Source organism: Hydractinia symbiolongicarpus, chromosome 2 (assembly GCF_029227915.1).
Source record: "Hydractinia symbiolongicarpus strain clone_291-10 chromosome 2, HSymV2.1, whole genome shotgun sequence".
NCBI classification, from domain to species: domain Eukaryota; kingdom Metazoa; phylum Cnidaria; class Hydrozoa; order Anthoathecata; family Hydractiniidae; genus Hydractinia; species Hydractinia symbiolongicarpus.
In genome coordinates, this window is record NC_079876.1 from 30360751 (window position 1) to 30388526 (window position 27776).

Sequence of the window (27776 nt, forward strand, 5' to 3'; positions counted from 1 at the left end):
TTTTTTGTTTGTTTTTTTCTCTGTCTTTCTTGCTTTCTCTTTTTTACTCTTCCTTTTTTCCTTCCTTTCCTTCTTTTTTTCTCTCTCTCCTTCCTTCTTTCCTTCTTTCTCTCTTTATTTCTTTTCTTTTAGTAGGAAAATTATTAGGGGGGGCCTATGCCCCCTGTCCCCCCAGCGGTTACGGCACTGATTTAGCGCAGAAATATATCCAGTACAATGGAAACATGGTCCTATTTACATCCAGCTTTTAAAAAGTTTTGTCTTACATTCATCAAAGTAATTCATGGTTTTATTGGCTTTGCTATGGTAACTTTAATAGACCCAGAAAACGCAATAAACGTGGCACAGTTTAGTAAGTTCTATTCTACTTGTGGCTGTGACGTACTGGAACGAACGCAATGAGGTCCATGCCAAACTACCAAGATTGCTATTTTTTAACGTAGCGCCCGGATAAACAATTTATAATTTTCCTCTTGGTAGTGTAATATTAAAAATAGGAATTGAAATAATCTATAACCAAAATAGATCTAAGTCTTTTAAGCTACAAAAACATTCGCATTTGGATAAAAAATAGCAACAACATGTTTATGTACACATCGCCTTCTGACAATTAATCTAGCGTTCGATCAACTATAGGAAAATTATTTTAACTATATACAATTTGTCGAACACAATAATAACATTCTTATAAAATCTATTGTGAAAGTTGTAAACCTACCGTTTTACTTGTAGTGTCCGCTATAACGAGGTGTTATAACCAATTGTTAATACCTACGGTTCCAAAAGAAGGTTCGCACCAACTCGGAGAATAGATACTTATAGTTGTAACGCTAATATTATTTGCGTTATTATATCCCTTTCGCCATCCATTACTAATTCTACTCTAGAAACTTTTTACAGTTTTCAAGTGAAGTTCATACAGCAGGAATCGTTCAATGATTGCTCTTAAAAAATGTAGTTAGACATTTCCCGCTTTATTGGAGTGAATTAACATTCGATTTTCATCAAATTTTAAATCTTTATATTCGTGTTGTGATTAAGACAGGAGGGTGAACAGAGAAGCTCTTCTTGGTCTTGATGTTGAGATACCTGTGGATTACCTGTTTCATGGTGACAGTAGAGTCATAGAATGGTGAATAAAAGTTATTAATAACCTTGTTTGATGCATTGATGTTAAAGTAGGTAAATGTGTCACATAATTACAAGTAATCTATTTTTCGTACTTTTAAATTTTCCTGTCTGGTATAGAGAGGTGATGTAACAGGAAATTATTACCCGGTGATTGACCAAGATTTGGCTGATTCCTGGAAAAATTGTCCGCCATGACAAAGTTGGACTGTACTACTAAAAATAAAAGAAAGGACATCACATGAAACTTGTTTTTTTTTTCGAAAAGATAGATGTTGACATTTCGCGAGCAGTGTTTAGTGGATACCTTAATGCCATTAATTTTCGCGCGCCTTTTATTTTCGCGCACCTTTCCTGCGTGAAAATTAATGGCATTAAAGTATATGGTGTCCTTATTTGAATAAGTCAAGGTGTGAGATACTCTGAAACGGTTACTTTTGCGAGCTGTTTGTAAATTTTGAGGAAATCTATATTTTTATGGCCACTATGTTGCGCGACATAAATTTCTAGAATGTTGGCATCTAACAGCCTTCTTATTAATGTCTTTTTAACTGATTGATTCGCTTCTTTTCCTCAGAGACCATGATGCGGGTTTAGTGTAAAACACAGTTTAAAACATTTAGATTTTCACAGCGTCCAAATTTCCCAAAAGCTTGTTCACAATTTTCGTTTGTTTACATTTTAGCTGGTCGCTGTATTAAAATAGTGCTCGGTTACGTGATTGATATAAGCCAATAAAAACGTCAGATATAAAGAAGACAGAGCTGTGTTTTTTTGTATAAAAGCTTGTAAGATAAAAACGGATATAGTAGAAGTTCTTACATTTCTCGCTTTTACAACACTAAAACTTGATCCATATCAATATATACAGTTATTTTAAATTTTTACCAACATTGTAATGCTGCCTGGAAAATCGTTGTTTACATATTAGTAGTTTTAAAGCATGGCTTCTAGCAATCTCTAATTACAACATTCTTTTCCTCTGTTCTTTAAACAGTTCTTCAGTTTTTTATAATGTTGTGTTCTGGACCAAATGGAAACTTGGTGATAATTTCAGCGCCATCTTCCGTCACCACCAGAATATCATGCTCTCTATATCCTCCAGCACCCTCCTGTCCTTCCGGAATAACGATCATGGGCTCCATGGATAAAATCATATTCGGTTCGAGTACTGTTTCTATGTCTTCCCTTAGCTCCAGGCCGGCTTCTCGACCATAATAATGGCATATCAAACCAAAGGAATGACCATAACCAAATGTACGATTCTTAACAAGATCGTGCTCTCTGAAGATTTCATTTAATTCGTTAGCTACATCTTTACATTTAACACCGGGTTTTATAATTTCACATCCACGTCGATGGACTTTACAATTGATTTCCCAATATTCGAGTTGTTTGTCTGTTGCATGTTGAAGAAACATAGTCCTTTCCAATGCGGAGAAGTATCTAGGACAGTGAAGAAGGAAAACAAAGAATTTGCAATTTTAATGTGTCTGGCATGTTTTACAGTTTTGTTTTTAAATTCGCAAAGCACCTTTGCACAATTTCACAATTTTGCATGCTCATCAAATTCATAAATACTTATACGTATCTCTTTAATAATACCCGTATTCCCTTTCTCATCCCAAGTGCTCTTTGAGATTGAAATTTGAGTTCATCTCAAAGAGGTCTGGGGTCAAAAATGCCGTATTCCGTCTGTCCATTCGTGCGTCTTTTTGTCTTTTTGTTACGGAAACACGATATACGATGCATAAAGGACGGGCGACCCCACGGATTTTTGACTAGCTTTTTAAAGAGAAAGTCAGAAGTGAGTAGATAGTCATACAAATCGAAATGGGTAAGCCTTAAAGACTGTACCTCCATCTAATATAGCTCTGTTGCCACAAAATAAAATTACTTCTTACCCTGCAATTAAAGGAAAGCAATTCATTATAATTATGTCACCGTTCTTAATTTTTCGTGTGGTGAGTGGATTGTGAGCTGCATCGGTGTTAATTCCAGATTGCACCCATGTCCATGCTATAATAGTGAGAGAGAAAGAAGGAGAAGTATAATTGGCAAATAACGCTGAATTTTCCATGGAACGCAAAATACACATTTTGGGTAGTTGAGGAATTTTACACATGCACTCAACAAAAAGTTTTCGTTGAAAATTTAAACAAAAGCTGGGCAAAATAAATAGCCTTATGTAACGGTTCAAGATATTCAAAGAAAAAGAGAATAATTAGAATTTTTAATTAACGTCTTGCACGCTGCGAAGAGCTGTTTCAACTAGAACAAAAAACACTGTAGCTTAAAGCAATCTGTAAAAATATCTATGCTCTTTTAATTAAAAATGTAACTCACTGTCCATGAGATCTGTTTGAGGGTACGCCGCCGCGATCTCTTTTATCATAACATTTGTTGCAGCTTGTGCAACTTCATATTCTGCAACGTTTTCACGTATGGCTTCTTTTACAACTAATCCTCCCATATCTGCTATTCTTGCGCCTAAACATTGCAACAGACGAGGATACGAAGTAAAAAAAAGATTTTCCAAGCAACAAATGGTAAAAGCTTTTAGAAAATTAGAACCTAGTTTGTCACACAAAGAAATGATTAAAACATAGGAAAATAATTTTTACCATTCTTAGTGAGAGCTATTTCTTCATCTGATTTGATTATTCTTAATCCCATGGTTGGAACACCAACATCAAAAAAACTAGCGTCAGGTAAAGCAGCTTTGAACTTGTCCATGTTCTGCAAAGTAACGTGATCAAACTCAAGCCCAATCCTCTTTTTATCACCAACCAATTGTTGCACAGCTTTATAATAGTTATCGCGCTGCCAGTCGGTGTACGTAATATTATCTCCGTATGTTTTTCGCCATGGTTGCCCATAGTCCACTTCTACAAAAAAAAATATCTATTAAATATAAAATTAAAAATAATTTAATAGAATATCGTTAAACGCATTTACAAATATGTTCGCTTTTCTGAATGGAGAATATTTACATATGATATTTTTACTTCGTTAAAATATTCGACGTTCTACTTGCAGCCTCAAAATGGTTCTTTTCAACTTTGTGTTTGGGGTTTTATCTAATTTACACACGCACGTTTAAAAATTGATGGAGAAAATTTTTTTTTCTTCGTCAGAGATAACTCCATTCTTGTTTCGTAAAGTCGCTATTATATCAACTGCAGCGATGTTTAATAAATTAAGGTAATTCGTAGTTTTGGCCACGTTAATTGTCCTTGTTTCGTAGGAACGCTAAATTTTGCGAAATTATTTCTTAAAAACAAACCGAGGACGGACTGTGCCAGCTAGCAACTGCGGAAAGAAAAGGTCGCAGTCCGTCCTCAGTTCGTTTACAAAAATTCCCTATTACATTATCTGGACCGACGTTTAAAAATTTAAGTTAGTTGTTAATTCTAGGCCACGTTAATTGTTTAATCTGGCTGGCTCAGTAACTACTTTGTCTGCTCAGCGTAAAATTAATATTCGTTTTAATCACATTGTAGAATTACTTATGTTGATTGAGTTGATTATAAGCTATTATATCGTATAATCTAAAGATAGTATTGCATATGCTAAAAATGTTAGCTAAAGTGGTTAAAAAATGGCAGGAGCAAGAAGAAGGCTATAATAGCCTCATCACCAAGCCCCTAACCTATATAAAAGGTTAGCATTGAAGATGATGAGGAGTTGTGTTATATGTGTCGTACGTTGTAACTGTCGTGTGTTCTAAAATAAATATAGATTGTCAGTAGTCAATAGTTTATGTTTTAGTTTATGTTTGAATTCGTTAAGTGATGTAATAGTTTTCATGTCGTTATCAAGAAATGTATTCACAATTTAGGTCCTCTGTTAGTTATACAGAACTTTGAGATTGTATAATTTATCATAGGTTGAAAAAAACTGTTAATTGAAAGTCTGGACGGATATTTATGTTGCATCTTCTGAAACATATCATTAAATACTCTTGGTAACATATTGCTTTCAAGCCTAAAAATAAAAATAAGAGTTTGATAAATGTTTAGTTGGTATACATTCAGTGAGCTTTTTTATTAACTCTCTGGAGTGAGTGTACCTGTCAACATTTTTTCATATTTACTCTTCGTATTTTTTTGAAGAAGTGCGCTTGTTTAAACGAACAATAGTGAACGTAAATGTGACACCAGTTAAGACACTTACAACAAGAGAAAATTATTTATTATTTCAAGAATGGTTTTTATGTTTAGTTATATTTCCATTTAAGTTGTCTTTCTTAAACGCAAACAAACCACCATTGCTTACCTTTTTAGGGCTTAGCACAAACTCATTCCAGGTAAAAAAATAGTTTAATAACGTCACAAGGAGAAGAAATAACGTCGAAAAATGTTCCTCTAAATAACATTTTCTGGTCCTGATTAGAAAATTCTGGTCTGCAATTTATACACCTTGTGGTATGTATCCTCAGTAACACAAAAACATTCATTAACGTATTTAAAACTATTTTAAAAACAAAACAACGCAACGCAAAGTATTCTACAAAAAACAGTCTTTCTGTTCAAAAAATGGCTGGAAATTCAAGAAAATTGAAAATTTTTCGCCCAAGGAAAGTGTTGGCAAAATTAGTCGGTAAAAAGTATGTTGGTAAAACTAGTCGGTAAAAAGTAACTTTGTCAACCTCCTCCCCAGGAATTTTTGCCTTTTTGACATCGGGGCGGGCCGTCAAGTAAGTGCTAGCGGATATTGCATAGGCTTCAAACCCTGGGGACGAGGATGGTCCTTAACCTAACGAAAAGAGGCTAGTTACGTTGTTTTCATGTTACTTCCACGTTATTTTTGCGTTATTTTTACGTTATTTTTACGTTATTTTTACGTTATTTTTACGTTTTTGTTTCCTTATTTTTACGTTATTTTTACGTTATTTTTACGTTATTTTTGCGTTATTTTTACGTTATTTTTACGTTATTTTTACGTTATTTTTACGTTATTTTTACGTTTATTTTATTTATTTTTGCTTCTATTGCTATAAAGCTTTATCCATTGACATAATTAAAAAAATGAAAAAATCGCAATGTTTCGTATTACCGAGGAAAGTGTAATTTAATCGTCGTCTAATTTAATAGTGATTGTTTTTTCCGAGAATTTTACAAAAAATGATAATAGTCTTACTTGCTGATATGCTTGTTTGGTTGTCCATAGTAACAACAAGTCCATAAGGGCGACCAAGTGCAAAATATAAGAATTCGCTGTAGTAGGCGATGTTATGATGAGATGTGAATACACAAACATCAATGTTATTTCCAACCATTGTATCTCGAAGTTTTGCTAACCTTCTTTCCATCTCATTCTTACTAAATACACCACCAGTTTTTTCACCTTGCCTGCAATCTTCCAATGCTGGGAAATCTGCCAGTATTGATGCAGATGACGTCACATTAGCGATAGAACTTCGCTTTGCATATTGCAAAACTGGTGTAATAAGTCGAAATTTCGAGAACATGATTGAAATATCTTTTAAAGTATAACTACACAACCGTGATGGATGCTAAACAAATTTTAATGTTTCAGCTTTTTTAATTTTAAAATACTTTTTTAAAAAGCACACACCTACTTCATACCCGTTATTATTAATTACCGCTATCTGCGAGTTAATTACATTCAAACGGAATGTATACGGAATATGAGCATTTTAACCGGTTCGTAGCCCCTTTAACCCTATTCAGTCCGGGGTTTTTCAAACATACTATGACAGGGGGGAGGGGGGCGGAATCTGCCCCCCCCCTCAATAACTTCTTATAGCGTTGTTCAAATTGAATCAAACTTTGCACACTTATAGTACGTCATAAAAGGAACAAAATGGCAGCAAATTTTTTTGCTTGCATCAGCACATTTTCTGTGACGTCATCAGAAGCTTGAAATTTGTTAAAAATGCCACTATCTGCTTAAAGTTTAATTATTTTTGTTCCAGAGCAAATTTTTGCATTCTGTTTGAAGTTTCTGAAAGGTAAATAAAAGTTATTTAACATATTTTCTGGTTTCTACGTGGACCGCATAAAAAATTGCCAAAAATTGCCCCAAAATCCGTTTTTTCCGATTCTCGGGTAAAATCCCACAAAATCGGGAAATCGGATTGATCATGTGTCTAAGTTATGCAAAATGATCCTTCTTAGTTATTGAGGGGGGGCGGAATCCGCCCCCCGGTCATAGTATGTTCGAAAAAACCCGGACCGAATAGGGTTAAACAAAAACCGTCAAGGTGGCGGATTCCGCCCCCACCTCCCCGGGTTAATAACTTAGAAACGGGTAAGAATAACTGATATTTATTCATGTGTGGGAAACTAGAACCCAATAAGACCAAAATTTGAACCAATTCTCTAAAACTAGGCCAGCTTGTCTGTTCATTAAAACCTTTAAATCTCAATATCTGTCTAGAACCCATGATGCTATATATAATCTTGATCACCGTTTTAAGCTTTAGTGACTTACACAAAAGTCGAGCTGATGTCGGTGAAAAACAAAAATGGCTATTTCTCTGGCATGTATGTATTTTACAGACTCGAACATATAGATATATCTAGAATTTTTATCTTTTCCAACCTTAGTCATGTTTTCATCCAGAATGAGTCTTGCTGAAATATGTTTTGTAATATAATTTTGGGAAAAAATATTGAACCAACGAGCAAAGTGCGCTGGTCTGTTCATTGCGAAAAACGCGTTTGCCGGATTTTTAATATGTACGCAGAATAAACAGAATGTGAGAATTTTAACCGGTTCGCAGCCCCTTAAACATATTTATGTTTCAGGCAAAAATCATACTGATAAATTCTTAACATATTCTTAGCACAGTTAAAATTGAAAGGTCTGAGAATTCAAATTTGTTTACAAATCACTTGAACATAGTGTTGTTTAAGCATCCATTATCTGACAGACAGATCTTGTAGGGGAAAATACCTTAAATGTAACCTGGAAAAAGACATTTCACATTAACGATCGGATACAAGTTAATAGAAAATAAAAACTGAAAGTTCATAATTCTTCATGTAAAATTTTAAGATAAGCATTCACAAGTTGTAAGTTAATGTGCAATTTGAAAAAGGTCCGACTTTGGGCATCCACTCGAAACTAAGGTATTTCGAAATAAGGGAAAAATATAACCAAAAAAGGACTAATGGTATGTCGCAATACTGTAGAAATATCCTAGCGTCTCAACTGTGCATGCTAGCGAGATGCACCGAGTCGATAGCGCAGTCAATAGAGCTATCGATGGTTCGGCAATTAATAGATGTTGGTTTAGGTTCCACTCGATCCATCATCCTTGCAGGAAGCTACTACTACTACTACTATTACTTCCTGTTCTTATGCTTAAATTTGTAATACATATCTATCTTAACACTAAAATTGATACCTCTTCAAATAAAATAAATTGCTAAAGGCTACCTATTTTTGCCTGTTATTATTAATGGTTTCACCTTTCCTTTGCGAGTTATTTTTTTCTATGCAACGAGGGTTACCATTATTGTTGCCATGGCGTTAAAAAACTGCACTGTATATAATCTTTGTCCGCTTTAACAAGTCATCCATTACAATTAACATAGTCTATTTAAAGTGAATTATGACCTCAAATAAATCAAATTGTCAAGTTAAGATGAATTAGCTTTAAATGCTTAAAAAATGTACCACAGAAAACCTTCTGTTACTTACATTTATTTCGCACAAAAACAAAGGATGAAATGATGAACTACGGTTGCTTCGATTGACTTCTAGAAAAGTAGGGAGACAGGGAACAGGGAAACATATTATTCAATTTTTAATAAAAAAACATATTTTTGATAGAATTACTTCGTAGGTATAATAATTTCCATCACAAAATAACAATGGTGGAAGCTTCGTTTTTAACAATATCCATCTTAAAATAATTGTGATGGGAGCCCCTTTCTTAATAATATCCATCTTAAAAAACAATGGTGGAAGCTTCGTTTTCAATAATATTCATCCAATAACAATGATATGTCTAGAGATGCATTTAGTTGCTATCGTCTTGAAAAAATTAAAAAATTGAATATTGTGCGCAACTTTTCCGAATTAAATTCTCAAACATGTCAGAGGCGAAGGTGATGTCCTAAGCAGAATCTGCTTTAAAATTTAACTTCGACGGCCCCTAAAACAGAACAATGTCAATATCAAAAAGATAAAAAACAACTAAAAGATTCCGTTTCGAGTTAAAATTAAAAAATTGCTCTCATAAGTCCCTAACAGATCTTCACTTCTTTAGAAGTTTTACAATGCTTAGATAATTAATAGACGCGCTGAAGTAGCACTTGCTTGTTTAATTGTTGGTCCATACGCTGTCCAGTTAGATTTATCAAGCCTGCTTTATAACTGCATTTTGTTTATTCTACGTTTGCACTTTGTAATGTTTTTATTGTATCCAACAATAGTCTATTGGTTAACATTAGCAATTTATGGTTAACTTGAGGAGTTTATGCAACCAGTGTCTACAATCTTTGTTTTTACAATGACAGAGTGTGATGTGTCTTAATGATTTTAATCAAGATTTTAAGATCTTCTATAATTACTTTTAGATTTGCTGCTGCTACATTGTACTTCTGCAGAGATGAAAGAACTTGAACATATGCTAGGTATCACAGTGACATTGTGGATATTTTTCACTTCAGCATTGTATTATCATTCTCATTGTGAACTCATACATATGTTCAATCTATTAACGATTATAGACATACCCAGAAATAGTATGCAATCAGGTAGCCAATCAGAATCCAATAAGAAGAAACTAATTCTTTTTTTCACACTATTCTTTCAAAGAAATATATGGGGATGCGAGTATGTATTTGATAAATACACGAAAAAGTGTGGCTGTGATTTCACACTGTGTGAAGACACATACAATCGTATAAAATTTGGAGAAGCCGATGCAGTGATATTTCATGGACGAAATATGTCATCTTTTGAAGTGTTCGATGATTTAAATAAAATTAGAAGACAGGAAAGACTAAATCAACGATGGGTTTACTTTCTAATAGAGAACCCTGTCACATCACCAAGCGTTGAACCACACGACAAATACTTCAACTGGACAATAACGTGCAGATTAACCGCTGATGTTCGCAAACCATATAACAGATACAGAAAATTAGAGCAAGCAAAGCCAGTGGATGATTTTAATTATGCTGCAAACAAAACAAGACAAGTCGCATGAATGTGGAATGAAGCGCGAAAAGCTGAAGAACAAGCTAGAAGAACATGAACACAAAAAAGCTAAGATGCGCTTTTCAACAAACTTTTTTGTCATCACATTTCGCGTCAGAAATTAGTAGCCATTGTATGGATCCGAAATCAGATATTAGATTGCAATGAAAATTTCAAGAAGTAAATAACATTTTAACGAAACCCAAAGGAAGTCAAAACCGAATTCAGTTCAAGATAGTTTAAGGTAAATATTTATAAGAACTTGACGAGAGATGAAATTGTAAGTTTGTAACTAAAATAAAACTTCATTTCAAAGGTTACCTTTTTTAGGCCGGGAGGAATGGTGAGACGGGATAATTGGTAGGCAGGATGATTGGTTGGACGGGATGAATGGTGAAATGGGATGATTGGTTGGTGGGATAATTAATGGGATAGGATGATTGGTGGGAAGGATAATTCGTGGGATGGGATGATTGGTGGGACGGAATGATTGGTGGGACGGAATGATTGGTGGATGGGATGATTGGTGGGATGGGATGATTGATGGGATGGGATGATTGGTGGAAGGGGATGATTGGTCGGACGGTACCATGGTACGGGATGATTGATGTGATTGGATAATCTGTGGGGCAAAATTACTGGTGGGACGGGATGATTGGTGAGACGGGTTAATTGGTGGGACAGGATAATTGGTGGAACGGGAGATGGGGAATCGGGTTGTTTGTCGGAATAATTTTGTCCCGCATATTTTACATTGCTATCCTCACTAACATCGAGAGATATATCCGGTCTGTTATTTCTAGGAGGGCTCATGGTTTAGATAGAGAATCCTAGAGTATTTAATGCTAATTTTGAGCCACAAAAACCAAATAAGGGTCAGCGCTTTATCTTTCCCTGCAACATCCAGTGGTCCACACAGTGTATCATCTCCCAATTTCCTTGATAAAGCTTGGGTAAACCCTGGTCCATGATAACATATTTAATCGACGCCAAGGGAAATCGAACCCAGATCTCCCGTACGAAATACATTACATTAGATATTAGCTGCGGTGCTAAAATCCTAATTGAATTAAGATTTCTAGTCCATATCCTCTACGGTTCACTCTGTTCTTGTTGACTCTTTTCGTCTGGAATAATCCACGACTCCAAAAATGTATTCGACTGATCGAAAATCAGGTATCAACGTTCCAAACAGCGAACACCTGTTATTAACAGATAGATTTTTCTCTGCACAAATAATGTCTACAGGCTACTGATACGGCGGTTTATTTAATAATTATACTTCACCTTTGCTTGAAACAGAAGCTGACCACAATTCTATGGACTTCCAAAGAGCCGTAAGACAATACTAATGGCTTATTAACCGTTTAGCCGGTCTATACGGGAAAATATAGACCGAGGTCATGACGTCATGGACCGAACGCAGTGAGGTCCATGCGAGTGACAGAGGTCTATATTTTCCCGTATAGACAGGCTAATAAGGTTAATAAGTCATTTATTACCCCACTGATTATTTCATAACCATTAATGAAAAAAAGGTTTTAGAGTCCAGGGGTCTTTAACAAAAACAAGGCTTAGGTGGAAACCATGTAACTTTCTTTATATTTCGAACGTACACAGACATTCGATCCACAACTTTTAAAAATAGAATATTTTCAAAACAGTTTTAAAATTCAATTCTTTGTCGTTTCGCTGGTGGAGTGTTCGTATTAAAATTAAATGTACAATTGTTAAAATTTCCTCCGGAAAAAAATGAAGAGAGGTTGAAGACTGCGTGGAACTGGAAGTATTAAGAGCTGTCGATTGGTTATGTACGTCAAGTTGGTTATTATTTGAGCTCAAGATGTTTGACATTTTGTAACGGTGAGTGGTACTAGCTGATTTGTAATTTCTTAACGAATCAATATTGTTGTGACCACTGTGTTGGGCTACATAAACTTCGGGGACATTTGCATCCGTAAAAGGTGTTTGCTGCAAACGTATTACAATATTTTGTAGCTTTTGACTGTTGTCCTGCTATGAATTCGTCTATTTCATTTAAATCGTCAAATAAACTATCGTCTACCAGACGAAAACAAGGAGTAATTGACCTTTTTCTACCACTTTAAATTAACTTTCTTGTTTTGTTTTTGTTTTGATGTCGGTTAATACGGCGTCATATAGACTGGTCACGTGAAAAATAAAACCAATCAAATTTTCCGAGAACGTTCGAATAAACGTAAACATTCGAAAATACTCAACAGTGGGGTAATAAACCGTTAAAAAGAGTAGGACACGTGATAAAGGCGCGCCAAAGAAACAAAAATAAATATATTAATTATTTGGAGATATTTGAGCGCAGCTAGTCTATCGTGGACAGACGATTATAGTGTGTGAAGAGAAGGTCTAGCTTGTCTGGGATTTTTATCGTACATTTTTTATTGGTTATTTTATTATTATTTATTATCCTTCTTTACGTGACGATTTAAAAATCTTAATACACGACTATTATTTAGGGGTAGTGATCAGTAGTGATATTTTTTTCACCGATTTGAGGTGTACCTGAATTGCTATAAACTAATGTAAGTAAAATTTTGTATACTAAAAATACATTCCTATTTCCTTAGCTATAATTTAAGCAAACCTAAACAATAGATCTTTTACGATTCATTAAACACTTTTAGAAATAGAATAAGCAATAGGAGCTAACATTTCTTTCACGATTTTATTTTTACCTTCCAACCTTGCGTGACTTGATATGAGAATAAAAATTTCAAAGTTTGATAATCCACTTTGCTAGACGTCAACGATTATTGAAATCCAATCTCTTAAATCGCTTTTTATGCTTTGGTTTTCATATAGATTCTCTTTTCCTAGGAAAGATTGTATGTCAGGAAGTATTTTGCGACCAGTAGGCATCTGTTCGAAATTTGAGTGTCTCTTAAAATTTAAATTTTCACATGTCAAAATTCAAACAAGAAAAATATTTCCCCTCCTTCGGACTAATTTTATTGACCACGACGCTACTCTCCCAAAAACACAATTTCATATTTCTAACTTAACATCTTTTTAGCAAAAATATTATTGTGTAGCTATATATTTTCTTTTAATGTTTCCCAAAAATGATTTTTGTTTTCTTAACTTGAAGGAAACGATTTTTACAAGCAACGTAGATTCTGTTTGGTAACAATAAATAAATAAATAAATAAATTCATAGCGTGACACGAATCCAGCATGTTGTGATAATATTCAATGTGACGTAAAGCGAAATTATCTCCAAGCTAATCACTGCTTTATCTATTTTGTGAAGAAGAGTTCAATGAATCATAAAAATCTATTGTTGAATTCAGTTTAAATTATAGCCAACTTTTAAAGGAAATGAGAATCCATTTTTTTTCACAGAAAGATATTCTTTTGAAAAGAACAAAAGTAATTACACAGGAGTAACTTCCAAAAATATTTCTTTATCCTCAATAAATGAAATAATAAAAATACCGACATGGTACCCTTTTGTTTATAAAACATTGAGTGAAACTGATCTGATCTCCTCCAACGATGCTTTTTGATTTAAGGCACATGACAACCCTACATATCGCATATATTATAGTAGGAGAGCTGCCTTAGTTAAGTAACGCATATAAATTAATATTAATGAAGCGAAGAATAAGAAAATCAAAAGAAAAAGGAAGAAATTAAACGAAAATATAGGCATTAATTCTCCGCCATATATCTCTTACAACTGCTGTTTTACACGGTTAAAAATAAAGAATGACCATTTGCAGGAGAGCAAAATGGTTCCCAGTTCATTATTCAAATAGACATGAGTTTACTTTGAGCAGAGCAGTCGCAGCCTTATAGTAAACCGTCCACACAAGGTTACGATATTCTAAAGAAACATTGCGTAACTAATCGCTCATCCATTCGGTAAATTACACAAGAAACGATAGGGACAAAGATGTTATTGTTGATGCTTTTATCGATCGTTTTATGTACAGGAAACATAAATTGTCAGCTAGGAAGATTCCACGTAGACACACACGGAAGCACCCTGAATAACAACCAATCAATTTACGTTCTTGAAGAGTTCAACAGCTCTACAACACCTCTACCGGTTTTAAATGATAACACTAGCCAGGTACTTCACAAGAGAAAAATATTTTGGGAAATTTTACAGTTCTCGACGAGTATAATTATTTTTATTTGTGGCGTGTTGGGGAACGTGTTAATTGCGTTGACTATCGTGCAGCATAAATCGATGCAAAATTTGCAGAATTACTTCGTTTTTAGTTTGGCTATCACTGATTTGGTAACATTGTTATTCATAGTACCACTAAACTTGATGCATAACTATGTAGCGTGGCCGTTCGGAGAGTTTGCGTGCAAATATTTACTTCCCATTGGAGATGTTGTCCCAGCTGTATCGATCTTTATGTTAGTATCGATATCCTTCGATCGATATCGTGCTATTGTGTATGCCTTATCTCGACCGCCTTCACTTCGGATAGGAATATTTCTAATCGTAGTGATCTGGATTTTGTCCTATCTCGGAGTTGGCTTTCCCCTTACCTTCACCTTCACTGTGGGGCCTGGGTTTTGGGTTGAAAAAATGTGCTACACAAGTTGGAACGACCTGTTTTTTCAAAAAACCTACATCACGCTGCGCACGATACTGATATATATCGTGCCATCAATTGTTATTTTTGTGTGTTACATCCGCGTCAACGACGTGTTGAAAAAAAATCTATTGTTTTTAGAACGTTCGATCAGCGGTGCAGGACAATTGCAGCGACTCCAACGACAAAAACATGTTATGAAAATGTTTTTTTTGATATTTCTAACGTTCCTTCTTTGTTATCTACCAGTAAACTTAATTAATTTGTTTTACATATACTGGAGGGAATTTGCAACATGGTCACTCCTTAAAGAATCAACCACAATAGCAACCATCATTGGCTTGGCAAACAGTGCATGCAATCCAATCATATTGTATTACCTAAGTCGTGCGTATCGAAAAAGATTCGAGCAGTATCTACCATTTTTAAAATGGTGCTGCAAAGGAAAAAAGTCATTCCATGTGACGGAGAACACGCTCGAAGACGATGGCAATGTTTACGACGAGGAACAGCGAAAAATATTTGGATTATTTACCGGTCGCCGAAACACAAAAGAATCCCATGTTTCTCTTCACATGATAAGTGCGACAACAAGTCCTCACAGTGATAACGTGGGTGTTAAAGAACCAAGAATGGACGAGGCGATTACTCGAGATGATGAAGATAACGTCGAGAAGACGCTCTTCGTTAATAATGGATATGATCGTAGCACATCGTTTAACGAAAATGTGTCCTGAATTAAAAACAAAGAAACAGAAACATTAAAAAATTAAGATGTCATAAAAGACTTTTATTTATAATTATCAAATATCAAATGTATTGATACAGATTCCCTTTAACAGAAAAAAAATTATTAACATAGTCTATTTATTTATTTATTTTTTTTATACTTTCCTAAGTAGATAGTTAATATTTTATTTAAGTAAATGTTTCAATATTTAAGTATTTTTTTAAGTAAATCCGGAATAAAAATCGATTACTGTAGGAAACGACTGAACTATCATTTCTTTTATGACTTATGTATAAATCGTAATTCACAAGCCACTCCCAGAAACATGCTATTTGCATTTAAATACCTTTGATGGTTATAGCAGCCTAGAAGGGCGGGAACATTTTTTTGATCATGATTAATATGAGAGGGGTATTAGTAAATGTAAATGACATCAAATTTTCTCTTTGGTTCGTCAACCCCAACATGATAGGGTCTCATTTGAGGTGTTTGATTTGCATCTCTCTCCTCAAAAAGGAAACGAAAAGGTACCAGCTCCAGTGCATGCGTTATTTCTTAACCGTTATGTTTCTGTTGATTCAAAAATTATGAATTGGTATTCTTACACGTTGAACGCGCAGATCGATATAATTCACTCTTGATAGTTAAACAAAGGCCAGATTGTTTTTGAACACGTTTACATTAGCTCAGTAAAAGTGTTGCTCAAAATCTTGTTGATTTCTGAAAATGAGGACATTGCCCACCCTGCTAAGTTTTCTTTTAATGGGTATCACGTCACAGACTTGAAACAAAATAACCGAAGCAATAAATGGGTCTTGTTCCAGAAGAAAACTTTAAAACATAAAAATCATGAAGTTTTTTAAAAATTCTAAAAATGATTCTGTATGTAATACGATTTACAATATATAACTTGAATTCTGTCTGAACTGTCAAAATGTCTACTTACTGATAAGCAATTGCTCCGGAAAATGTTTTGTAAATGCAACAAAAATATCATGCAGTCGAGTTGCTTATGACAATTTTAATCGCTAAAAAGATACAGTTTCAGAAAGTTTGTATTCTGTGTAATTTTAGCACGCAAAGCTTGAACACAAAAGTATTGAATGTTTGCGAAGAATTAGCGGACGTTCATAGGCTTAGAAAAAGCGTGCAGTTGATTGACAGACATGTTTGCATTTTGTCGTAGCTAGGATGTTAAAAAATATAAGATTTTGGCGCAGGTCGGTGAATGGTAAAAGCGAGTGTTTATATCAGTGTAGATAGTCTTTGCATCACATCTCGTGAGTCTGATGTCGTAAGTTCAAGTTAGCCGATTTTCCAATTTATTTCAAACGTACGAAAAGCTGAAAAGATTAGTTGGAAAAAATGGATTAGCAGATTCAACGTGAAGAAAACCTTTTAGTGATATCATAAAATGAAGAAAGAAAGATTTATTTGCCAGTTAAATATAACAAATAGGATTAAAGAAAGCAAAAAAGCTGGAGCTTTGTTATAAAGAGTTTTGTGATATTTTTTAGGGTCAAGATTTACGTGTCTACTTCATTACTTGTTAATAGCAAGGGCGCGTAGCTTAGTTGTTATAAAATTCACATTGTATTGACGAGGTCCGTGATTCGTTTAACAGGCTAGACATGTTAAGAAAACTTATGTCATGTGAGAGAAGCTGGGTAGAATAACGATGCATACTTGAAACTTGGTTGTTTGTCACATTGTGAATCTTTCTTCTCTTGTACACGTTTTTGCTTTTTCAAATTAACGTTATTTTTATCTGCTCGAAGTAGTACAAGCTTTTCCCATTAGAGCACAGTTGTCGTAACCAAAATTTGAAGATGCATTCAATTTTGTCATAACATTTTTGCCGAGCAAAGCGCCAGAAAATGGAGCGTTGCGAAGCCCATTTCCTCATTATGTAAGCCAAATATAAGGCTGTATAGGATTTCCGCGCCTAGCCCCTACACATAAAAAATATCGAGCATTCTCCCCCCCACTAAGAAATTCAGACAAATTTGACTGTGTTTCCCAGTAACTTTGTCTGTTAATTTTTCCCGTAAGTTTTAAATTGAGCGAGACAAGGTAGTTTCTTAGCACGGAGATAGAGTTTTTGTTATTTTTTGAAGATGGTGCCAAGCGTAGCTAGCTAGAAACCATAGGAGATTTTTCAAAAAAGAAGTGGAGGTTTTGTACCTATTATATCACTATTTTTTACATGTTATGAACCCCTCATTTAGCCTTACTTACACCTAAAGCTAGCTAGCACAACAGTAGCAGCTAAGCTAGCATAAAACTACCAATTTAGCTAGGATAAATCTACTTATTAAAAATTTTCTCTTATGCTAGCATCATAAGAGAATTCTTTATGACAGATTTTAGAGCTAGCTAGCTGTTCCACATTCTCCCACATTGAGTGACATAATTCTGCTCTAATTAGGAATGTTCATCACATTCTTAATTATCGCTTATGCTTGGTAGTTACATGCGTTTCCACAAAATATGTTGATCTTTGGCAATTTTAACTTAAATGTAGCCTAAAATTAGCTAGCTAGCTACATACTAGCTTGAAAAATTCTTTCAGACAGATAACATAGCCAGCACAAAATTAACTACTTAACTGGGATGAAAGTACCAACGTGGCTAGCATAAATTAGCTATTTTTTGAGTGAGATACTTCTACTCTGTAGGAATGTCCTATCGCATAGCTTGTTCTAGCTATAATCATCCAAAACATTTCTTGTCTCTGACAATTTTATACCAAAAACCAAAAAGTTTTGCAAAGTCATTAAAAGAACATAGCTAGCTGCAAAATTTACAGATAGTACGTTCCTTCTCCTGTTAACAATAAATGTTTTATCTATAAAGGTTGATGTGGAAATCTACTTTTTTAACCCTGCCCCTGAACACACAACAGTGCGGCTGAAGTTATAGAAACAGAAATTATTTCACTATATATTATATAAGGAAAACTTTTCATCGTCTACATTCGTTTTGAAAGAGGCATTTATATAAATTCTAACAAGCGGTTCTCGTGGAATTATCAACACCTACTGAAGATCTTTAAATATATGTATCTCATTCCTTTCTTGGGTTCAATCAGAGTAAATTTCAAAATAATAAAAACAAATTCCTAATCTGGAAATCTCATAATTTTTAAACCAGAAAATAATTCCTGATAAAGAAATTTTTTCCGTTTTTTGTAACTTGACCCGAACTGTACACGGATGTCGGACGCCATTCTTGTTCCGTTTAACATTTTTTAGCATTTTCAGATACATCAGGTTCTGAACAGAATATGTTACTGGTCCATGCAATATTGCATCCAGAACACACTGTGGTACTGCTAATGCAGAAAGCTATGTTTCATATATGTTTCATCAAATTAAACCTTTTTCGCTTTGGCAAAGATGAAACCGTTTGATCGATTACCATGAAGCAGGTGGGAACTTTGTGTTTTATACGATTCAACGGAAAGGGGTATCTAAAACATTATATACATACTTTACATACAAAACTTTTTTTATTGTCTTACTTATCCAAAAACATTCACAAATCAAATTGTAGAAAAAATAGCATATCAATAAGTCAATATTATGACTTTTTTGATGTTTTATTAAATTACTACTTAAAAAAAATTATTATTTAAAATAGTCGGCTTTACACAAAAAACAATCAGCTGACATATATAAATTAATTTAATTTATTTAAATTCCAATGATCTAAAAGTGTTAATGCAAGAAATTTAGATGGTTTAACTAATCACTGTTTATGTATAATTATAAACGGATACCGATCGGTTTTGATGTTGTCCTGAAATACAAAGGCCGTGGTCAAAAGTACAGACCAAGCTTGCAAGGTCTGTGCCCTATCCGAGGCCTAGCTGCATCTTATCTGAAAAAAATAAACATTCCTTTGTGAACAAAGCACAACAAAGCTTCTTTTTAAAGTTGCTATTCCTAATCCACCAAGAAAGAAAGAAAACGCATGTTCGATTTTTATACTTTTGGAATTTAAAATCGTTCGATTTTAAACATTTGTAGGTTCAAAAAACAAATTCAAATCATTGTTTATATAAATTACAGTAGAGTCTCCATAACTCGAACCTCTATAACTCGAATCTCTCCTTAACTCGAACAAATTCGTTGGCACCGTGAAAATTTCCTAATAAACTCTTATAAAAAAACCTCTACAACTCGAACCTCCATAACTCGAATCTTCCCTTAACTCGAACAAATTTTTTTGTCCCTTGGAGACTTTTCTCTCCATAACTCGAATTTTCTGACATCATAATCAAAATTCGAACAGTTTTCCTGATAAATTGGGTCTAAAAATCTTGTTAATACGTGTTTTGCAGGCCTTATTATTAATTCGAATGATTAATGATGCGTCATCCAAACCTTTCGAACGTCTTTTTCGAACGTTTTCGAGAAAATCTAAAGAATTTCAAAAGAAAGACACTCTCATAACAATGTCGTCTGTGGCAGGATCAAAGCGTCGAATTGACAATAAGTCGTGCAAAATCAAGTACAAAGCTCTTAAAGCGTTGGAAAAGGGTACTGCGCCAAAGGATGTGGCAAAAGAGTTCAAAATTCCTCCAAGCACCCTGTCAACTTGGAAAAAAAATAAAGAAAAGATTTACAAGCAGTTTAACAACGGGCAAACATCGAAGAGATCAAAGCCAGAAAAATTCGAAGATGTGAACAAAGCTGTTCATAAATGGTTACTTATGATGAGGAGTGAGAATATCCCAATCAGTGGCCCGATGCTGAAAGAGAAAGCTCTTGAGTTTGCCGAAGCGTTGGGTGTCGAGTCATTTCAAGCTTCTCAGGGGTGGATGGCTAAATGGAAAACCAGGTTAGTTGACTAAGATTTTGTTTGTTTATCTTCGTGAAGATAAAATCTAAAAAAATGTTACAATAGCTTTGGTAGTTGTTTTTTCAAAATATCAATAGACTCTCTTTCAGAGAGGAAGGATAATTTGCATGGGACTTTCATCCCTAATCCATCACCAGCATTCAATGACTTTCCAGTAATTGTTATTTTGCAAACATTGAAGCTGTCATTCTTCAGAAAGTAAAATATGACTTTTGCAAAGCGTCCTGACTTTCCTAGTGGTAGATGTCCAATGATTTCTCCATCATTTTTCTTGACTGCAACTGCATATTTATCCATTTTATTTGTTGGTTCCATGAAACCATAAAATTCATCTCCAACAGAGGGTGTCCAATTACTTTTATAAACATGATACCCCATGACAAAAGCGTCGATTTCGTACGTAATAAGTTTAATGATAGGAAGTTCTATACAACAAATAATGTCTGTTAATCTTTTGACTTGTTGGACTTTCACGGCTTCCATGCTTTCTTTCACTCGTCAAAACTTCGAAACTTGGTAAAAATCGAATCTTTTTCTATTCGAATTCTTTCACAAATCAAAACATGGTAACAATCGAATGTTTTCTATTCGAATCATGGCCATGGCATTCTAAATTTAGAATTCCATGATTCGAATCAAACAAAATGTAAAGCTCCATCTACACTAGTCACAACTACAGAGATAAACGTTTTTCTCATCCATTCCTTTCAGGTATGGAGTATCCTTCAAAACCATCGCTGGAGAATCACGGTCCGTCACTGAGGAAATGACAGCGCCATGGTCGGAGACAACATTACCAACCATTCTCTCCCGCTATCCTCTGGAAGACATTTTTAACGCCGACGAATTTGGGCTTTTCTTTCAATGCCTTCCCAATAAGACTTTGCATATGAAAGGTGATAAGTGTTCTGGAGGAAAACACAGCAAAGTTAGACTTACTGGTTTAGCTGCTGGTAATGCCTTGGGGGAACGATTGCCAATGTTTGTAATCGGCAAGTCCGCCAACCCTCGTTGCTTTAAAGGTGTCAAAACACTACCCTGTCGATACCGTTCGCAAAAGAAGAGTTGGATGTCTGGAGAGCTGTTCGAAGAGTGGGTACGCGAGCTTGATCGAAAATTCTCTGTCTCTAAGCGAAAAATTGCTTTGATTATTGACAATTGTACCGCACATCCTCATGTTGAAAACCTGGAATGGGTAGAATTGATCTTTCTTCCTCCAAATACCACGTCCCGAACCCAACCTATGGACCAAGGAATTATCCGCGCCCTGAAAGCAAAATATCGATCGCTAGCAGTGCGGAAATTGATAAAAGCCTTGGACGAGGAAAAATCGACTCCGAAGTTCTCGATTCTTGCAGCTATGTACATGCTAAGGAAAGCATGGGATGATGTTTCCAACAAAACATTCACCAATTGCTTTCGAAAATCAGGAATTTCCCAAAAGGATGCAGAAAGAGCGATCAACGAAGATGACGACCCTTTTAAAAGTTTAACCAGCGAAGTAGAAGAAGACCCAATTCCAACCCTCGATGCTGAACTCTCTTACATAAAACGAAGGTTTCCTGACCACATTGATCCTGACTTATCAACTGAAGATTTCATTGATTTTGACATTGAAGTCAGTACATCCCATGGGCGTCTGAAGACTGCTGACATCATTGCTGAGATCACTGGGACTCAAGACGAAGAATTAAAAGAGGTCGACGAAGAAGACAAGGAGGAAGAAGATAAGATCACAAGACCGACGGCCGAGCAAGTGCGTACAGCTATCAACGTCCTCGAAGACTTGAGTATTTTTTCACATTTTGGAGAAGAAATGATAGCTTCCCTGAGGGACTTGAATCGTAATATCGCCAAAGATTTTGATATGAGTTGTAAGCAAACAGTTATCACCGACTTCTTTTCTAAATAAACATTAAAAAATTCATTAAAAGTGTATTGTTTTGACTTTCATTAACCTAATAGCCCCCTTAAAGTTAGACTTAAGATTAAATATAACGTTTTTATCCAGCTGGTTCACGTAAAGGGAGGATATTGCGCTAAAAGTTGAAAACCTCTACAACTCGAATGTCTCCATAACTCGAACGATTTCCTTTTCCCCGTGGCTGTTCGAGTTATGGAGACTCTACTGTATAACGAAAAGATGGTTTTAGGTGAGCTAGTTTTTTTGTGTGTCATGGGATTGCTTTTATTTGTTTACGTTTTTATGTTACCATTTTAATAATGGCTTCCCAAAGCGGTTAGTATGGCTCCATACAAGGCCCTATTTTAATAAGCCGTAAACCAATCAAATCATCGGATTTTTTCATACTACCGGTTTTTTGTATCAGTCAGGTAATAAGATGTAATAAAAATTAGAATAAACGCAATTTATATAAACTTTTTGGAAGTACAAATTTAAAAAAAAATGAATGGTTTTGAAAACTTGGGTTTTAACAATCAACCTGCATGAGGAGCCTGCCGTTTGTCAAAATAATAGACAGACTGAATTACAGCAGCGATGCCAGCCGTGTCATTCATCTTGTGCAATAAGTAACTTATTTGTAAAAAATAAATAATTGGATCTTGAAATATTTGTATTGAAAAATATGTAAAGTGATGGTTTGGCATTGAGAAAATTTTGCCATCTGTGTGTTCATTTCTATGTCACCCTCTTTTTTAAGCCCAATTTTATATATAGTACAAAATGCTTAAAAGAACTTTAAAGTATAATCGTTGATTGAGTCTGCACATGCATGCTTATGCAACATTTGCTGGAAACTTTTTTTCGTGTAATAAAAATTTTCCCACCCTCCAAAAAAACTCCGTGACTAATCTCAAACATTTTTCAATAGGATAAATTATAAAAATACTTGAGCAAATATGAATTTCATAAAAATAGTCATGGTAAGGTTAAAAATGCATCCCTTGAGATTCCAAACGACGCAATATTGTAATAGTTAATCTAGTCACAAATAAAGTTTTAGAAATCAACATAAATAAAATGTTTGCTGAACAGAACTCTTTGGGAGGAGTATTCATATGACTGGCACGGGATTTGACAAAAATTTCTTTCTTGACATCAAGATAACCAGTAACGAAAATGCCAGAATATTAACTGCCGGATGGCAAGTGTTCATATGATTATAGCATATTCCAACGCACAATGCACCGATAACTCGACCAATTTGGACCGCAAAAATCCTGATACCATCTAAAAATCCTTGATTGCAAGAGTGAGCCAGTTTGGCACACATTAACACGGTAAAGGTTTGATCGGACAGCATAAAACTAACAAGGGATAGCACAGTTAAAATGATCAGAAAATACCAGGTACTATGATTTCCAACTCGCTGATAAAGCAAAAGCAATATAGATGTGGCTATAATCATCGACAGTATACCTCCAATTCCAGTGTGAAACACTTCTTTATTTGACATTTTTCGATATACAAGGATGAAAACTAGAATTGCACTTAATGCAGCATATCCAATTAGTGATTCATTTAGAAGTGCATAGCCAAGCTGCAAATTGGTAACGATTAATATGGCAAAGACACGAAACACAATTACATCTATAATGCCATAAAGCACTGACATAGCAAGTACGAGTGCGGTGTCTTTCGTTTTCAAAATTTTCTTCATTGCGTCCAAAGTTGAAGATTTGCTTGAGATTTCATAATTTTCTTTCTCCGATTTTTCTATTGTGTCAGCTTTCAAGTCGTATTCTCTTGATAAATCATGCATAAAAAATACTATCGCAAGAAGAAGAAAAACTGAAATTGCAAAAAGAATTGGTCCAATGACATTTGCGTATGTTACATGAATGGGACCAATCTTAAAGTTTGTATTAATAAAAAATATGGAAATACACGGTCCAAATGCATAGCCGAACATTCGACTCCCATTAAGTGATGGCAAACGCCGCATGAGGTCTACCTTTTCATAAGATCTTGCTACTTCAGAAACTATAATTGGATACATAGCTACGCCAAATCCGCTAAGGAATCTTCCAAAATGAAAAATCCAGCGCTAATTAAGCCATAATAAAACTTATCATTTCCAGTTTTCAGAACTGTCGATATATATATCCATAATGTAGCATCGACACCTCCAAATTCTAAGCCAACCAGAAAAAATAACAACACAAAAACCACATATGTAGATTTCCGTTTCTTCTTCCACTTTAAAAGTTGGTGTAAACTCCCCCCATCCCCCCGATAACTTTTCATAGGGTTGTTCAAATTGAATGAAACTTGGCACACTTATGGTACGTCATAAAAAGAACAAAATGGCAGCAGTTAAAAATGCCACTATGTTCCAGAGCGAATTTTTGCATTTTATTTGAAGTTTCTGAAAGCTAAATAAAAGTTTTTACACGGATCGCATAAAAAAGTGCCAAAAATGACCGAAAATACGGTTTTTTTAGATTTTCCGGTAAAATCCAACAAAATCGGGAAATCGGACTAATCACGTGTCCAAATTATACAAAATAATTTTTCTTAATAAAACAAAGTTACATTGCAAGTTTGAAGTTCTAAAGATAGTCCTAACAGGAGTTACTAAATTTTCCCCACTATAAGGATTTCATAGAGATTTTTAGGGGTAGTTTCGAGTAATGGCTAATATCAAGGCCTCTGAAAGGTATGGGACGTAACAATTTGGCATGCAGGTGTCTAATAGATAAATATTGAAACTCAGTAAGTTTCATAGCCATAAAACATAGCAATGCGGAGTTATCCGCCCCCCAGACCGAATAGGGTTAATGATCTTAGACTATTTGGTTAAGTCCAAACTCCAAATGTGCTAATTGTTGCTGACGGCAGCATTGCCATTTTAAACGAACTTAAAAACATGTGACTAGGGACCTTTCAATAGTGATTACCTGACAAATGTTTGTGCAAAAGTAGCACCTGTGCAGCCTGCCGTTGTGGAGCATTCACCGTGTGAATCCTTTGTCCATATTTAAAAAATGACAAAATAACTTCTTTTTTGTCAATATTTTTGTCTTGGATTGCAACTGGGAACCAACATACATGTATATGAAAAGTATCAGCAAACACAACATCTTGCAGCATTCTTACTTGCCATATTAGCTTGCATGGCAAAACGTTAAATCACATTAAAGTTATTCCAGGTATTAAACATTTATGGCTTAAAAACAAAGGTAAGAGACATTCATTACAAAGTTCAAAACAATTTTTACTTACAAAATTAATTTTCTGCAGTCTCAACCAATGTCACAAAGAGAAATGCTATATCTATGTCTTGACGTACAATAAGAATAAAGACAATAAGAAAATTAATATAGTTCGCATCACTAATTGAACACACACATAGGAGAGTTATTAAAGAAGATACTACGCTCAATTACATCGTTGCTTTCTGGTATGTCACTAATTTGAATGTTAATTAAAATTATAAAATTCAAAAATATAGCATTTGTAACAATGGTTGGGATTGATACTGAATCAACAGCCTTTTCCAAACTTGTCTGTATTTTATTCATAATTCTCAAACACGAGGTCGGCACAAATTAACACAGTTTAAAATGTTTAATCTAACCAAATAACCTAAGTTCTAAGTTCGCTTCAAACATTACCAAGTTAATTATATAGAAATGGCTTTTCCAAATGCTTGTGGTTACGATTTGATTTTCAGGATAAGATGTCTATCTTTTTGAAAAGGCTTTTAAAGAAGTATGCACTGATAAATATTTCAAACATTTAGCTAAATTAAAGAAAGAATGGATGTCTATTTTAAGTTTTTGTAATAAAAAGTATGTCTTATTTGTTAATTTTTTTGACGTTGTATCACAAAGTCCCGCATTGCCTAGAAGAGACTTGTCAATGTGTACACATGTCAATGTGTACACTTGTCAGTTTTTACACTTGTCATAGTTTACATTTGTCAGTGTTTGTACTTGTCAGTGTTTACACTTTTCAATGTTTACATTTGTCAGTTTTACACTTGTCAGTGTGTCTGTCAGTGATTGTACTTGTCAGTCTTTACACTTTTCAGGGTTTACAGTTGTCAATGTTTTTACTTGTCAATGTTTACACTTGTCAGTGTTTATACTTGTCAATGTTTGTTACCTGGCGCGGATTCTTACATTCGTAGCTAAAACATTATAACCGCTTTGCTTGAAATGGCTAAACAAAACTCAATTGCAATGTACAAAAAATAAAAAAGTTAGGATCAAAAGTTTAGAAACTCAAAGTTCTGATTAGAAGATTTTCTCTGAAAATGAAGTTAAGTGCTTCCTTTTTAGACTGATGGTCAAAGCTATACCCCCTTTAAGTCAACCAAAAACAAAAAGAATTGCTCAGCGCCTGTGTATGGAGGCATAAGATATTGTTAATCTACATAAAATTGTCTTTCTAGTGATACCAAATATGCTTTAAATCTTGAAGCAAAATCTTATCATAAAACTCCGAGAAAGTATGACATTGCGCTGATTATTTATCGGGTATTTATGTAAGATCTGTTTTTAAAAAGTAGTGGTAAAATGTCGATGTAAAAAAATACAAAACATACGTATGAATATCCTTAGAAATTGACTACGACTTGAAGAGCTTTCTCGAATATGTCTATACCAATGAATTGGATACACGATAAACATCAATGTGGTTTATTCAGTTGTTCTTGCTCCAATTGACATTCCACATCATCTAAATCAACTTGACTAGTCTCATATTCTGTTGGTGAAGGTGCATATAGATCAAATCCAAACCATGTTAAATCATCTTCAGCAGTACCAATTCTTGCACTGCGGCAAAATGTCCGTTATCTCTGTTTCGGATATCCATCATGCCATTACTCCATACCTTTTCTGGGGACCAGTTATGCTCTGTCCGTAAAGGATGTTTATTCCAACCCTTTACAAAGGATTCTATTGCATGATTGATTCGAGGTTTGAAAATGTGATGTAGAATATACAAATGCCTTGGGTCATCAGCATTCAACAGACCTACAACTAAAAAAGGCAAATCCATACATTGACAAAATATTTGAATAAAATATAAATATCGTCTTAAGTCTGTGGCAAATATTTCATAAAATAGTTTGGTTAGAAAGGGTTTTCGGCAAGAATCTTAAGATTTCGGTTGAAAAAATTTCTCTGTTTTATTTTGCCTAAAATAAAATTAGAGGAAACAAGTCATAGGCAGCATAAATGTGCATAAACCTTCAAATGGCTTTTTAAGATTTCGATACCGGTGGAAAGAATTTTGGTAAACATTTACAATTCCCATGAATTTTCATTTTTTTAATATTGTATTTATGAAATAAAGCAAAAAAGAA

General features: G+C 34.5%; 4 protein-coding genes across 6 annotated transcripts in view; 2 read left to right on the top strand and 2 right to left on the bottom strand.

Moving 5' to 3' along the window:
* Nucleotides 1–1870: 1870 nt before the first annotated feature.
* Nucleotides 1871–6917, bottom strand: LOC130630601 (creatinase-like). The gene is made up of 5 exons (XM_057444156.1): nucleotides 6271–6917; nucleotides 3753–4016; nucleotides 3475–3618; nucleotides 3033–3147; nucleotides 1871–2574 (listed from the first exon to the last, which is right to left on the bottom strand). The coding sequence occupies exons 1-5, from the start codon at nucleotides 6599–6601 to the stop codon at nucleotides 2130–2132; spliced, it is 1299 nt and encodes a 432-aa protein (XP_057300139.1). The 5' UTR covers nucleotides 6602–6917; the 3' UTR covers nucleotides 1871–2129.
* Nucleotides 6918–14011: 7094 nt separating this feature from the next.
* On the top strand, nucleotides 14012–15766 carry LOC130630599 (bombesin receptor subtype-3-like). Its single transcript, XM_057444155.1, has one exon. The coding sequence runs from the start codon at nucleotides 14243–14245 to the stop codon at nucleotides 15635–15637; it is 1395 nt and encodes a 464-aa protein (XP_057300138.1). The 5' UTR covers nucleotides 14012–14242; the 3' UTR covers nucleotides 15638–15766.
* A 5211-nt stretch (nucleotides 15767–20977) lies between these two features.
* Nucleotides 20978–22408, top strand: LOC130630107 (tigger transposable element-derived protein 4-like). Its single transcript, XM_057443505.1, has 2 exons — nucleotides 20978–21012; nucleotides 21208–22408. Exons 1-2 carry the CDS (start codon nucleotides 20978–20980, stop codon nucleotides 22406–22408), a joined length of 1236 nt encoding a protein of 411 aa, XP_057299488.1.
* Nucleotides 21587–27776, bottom strand: part of LOC130630602 (uncharacterized) — a 32689-nt gene continuing 26499 nt past the window's right edge. For all 3 annotated transcript variants that reach the window (XM_057444158.1, XM_057444160.1, XM_057444157.1), the window contains one exon: nucleotides 21587–27450. In XM_057444158.1, coding sequence (XP_057300141.1) covers nucleotides 23514–24458 — 945 coding nt within the window. In that variant the 5' untranslated portion in view covers nucleotides 24459–27450 and the 3' untranslated portion in view covers nucleotides 21587–23513. The remainder of the gene's footprint in view (nucleotides 27451–27776) is intronic.

Coding starts and splice junctions, on each gene's coding strand:
- LOC130630601 (XM_057444156.1), bottom strand. CDS start 6,601: ATGTTCTCGAAATTTCGACTTATTACACCAGTTTTGCAATATGCAAAG. Junction 3,619..3,752: donor AATAGCTCTCACTAAGAATG/GTAAAAATTATT, acceptor TGCAATGTTTAG/GCGCAAGAATAGCAGATATG. Junction 3,148..3,474: donor TCAAACAGATCTCATGGACA/GTGAGTTACATT, acceptor TCACTATTATAG/CATGGACATGGGTGCAATCT.
- LOC130630599 (XM_057444155.1), top strand. CDS start 14,243: ATGTTATTGTTGATGCTTTTATCGATCGTTTTATGTACAGGAAACATA.
- LOC130630107 (XM_057443505.1), top strand. CDS start 20,978: ATGCTTTCTTTCACTCGTCAAAACTTCGAAACTTG. Junction 21,013..21,207: donor CGTCAAAACTTCGAAACTTG/GTAAAAATCGAA, acceptor CATTCCTTTCAG/GTATGGAGTATCCTTCAAAA.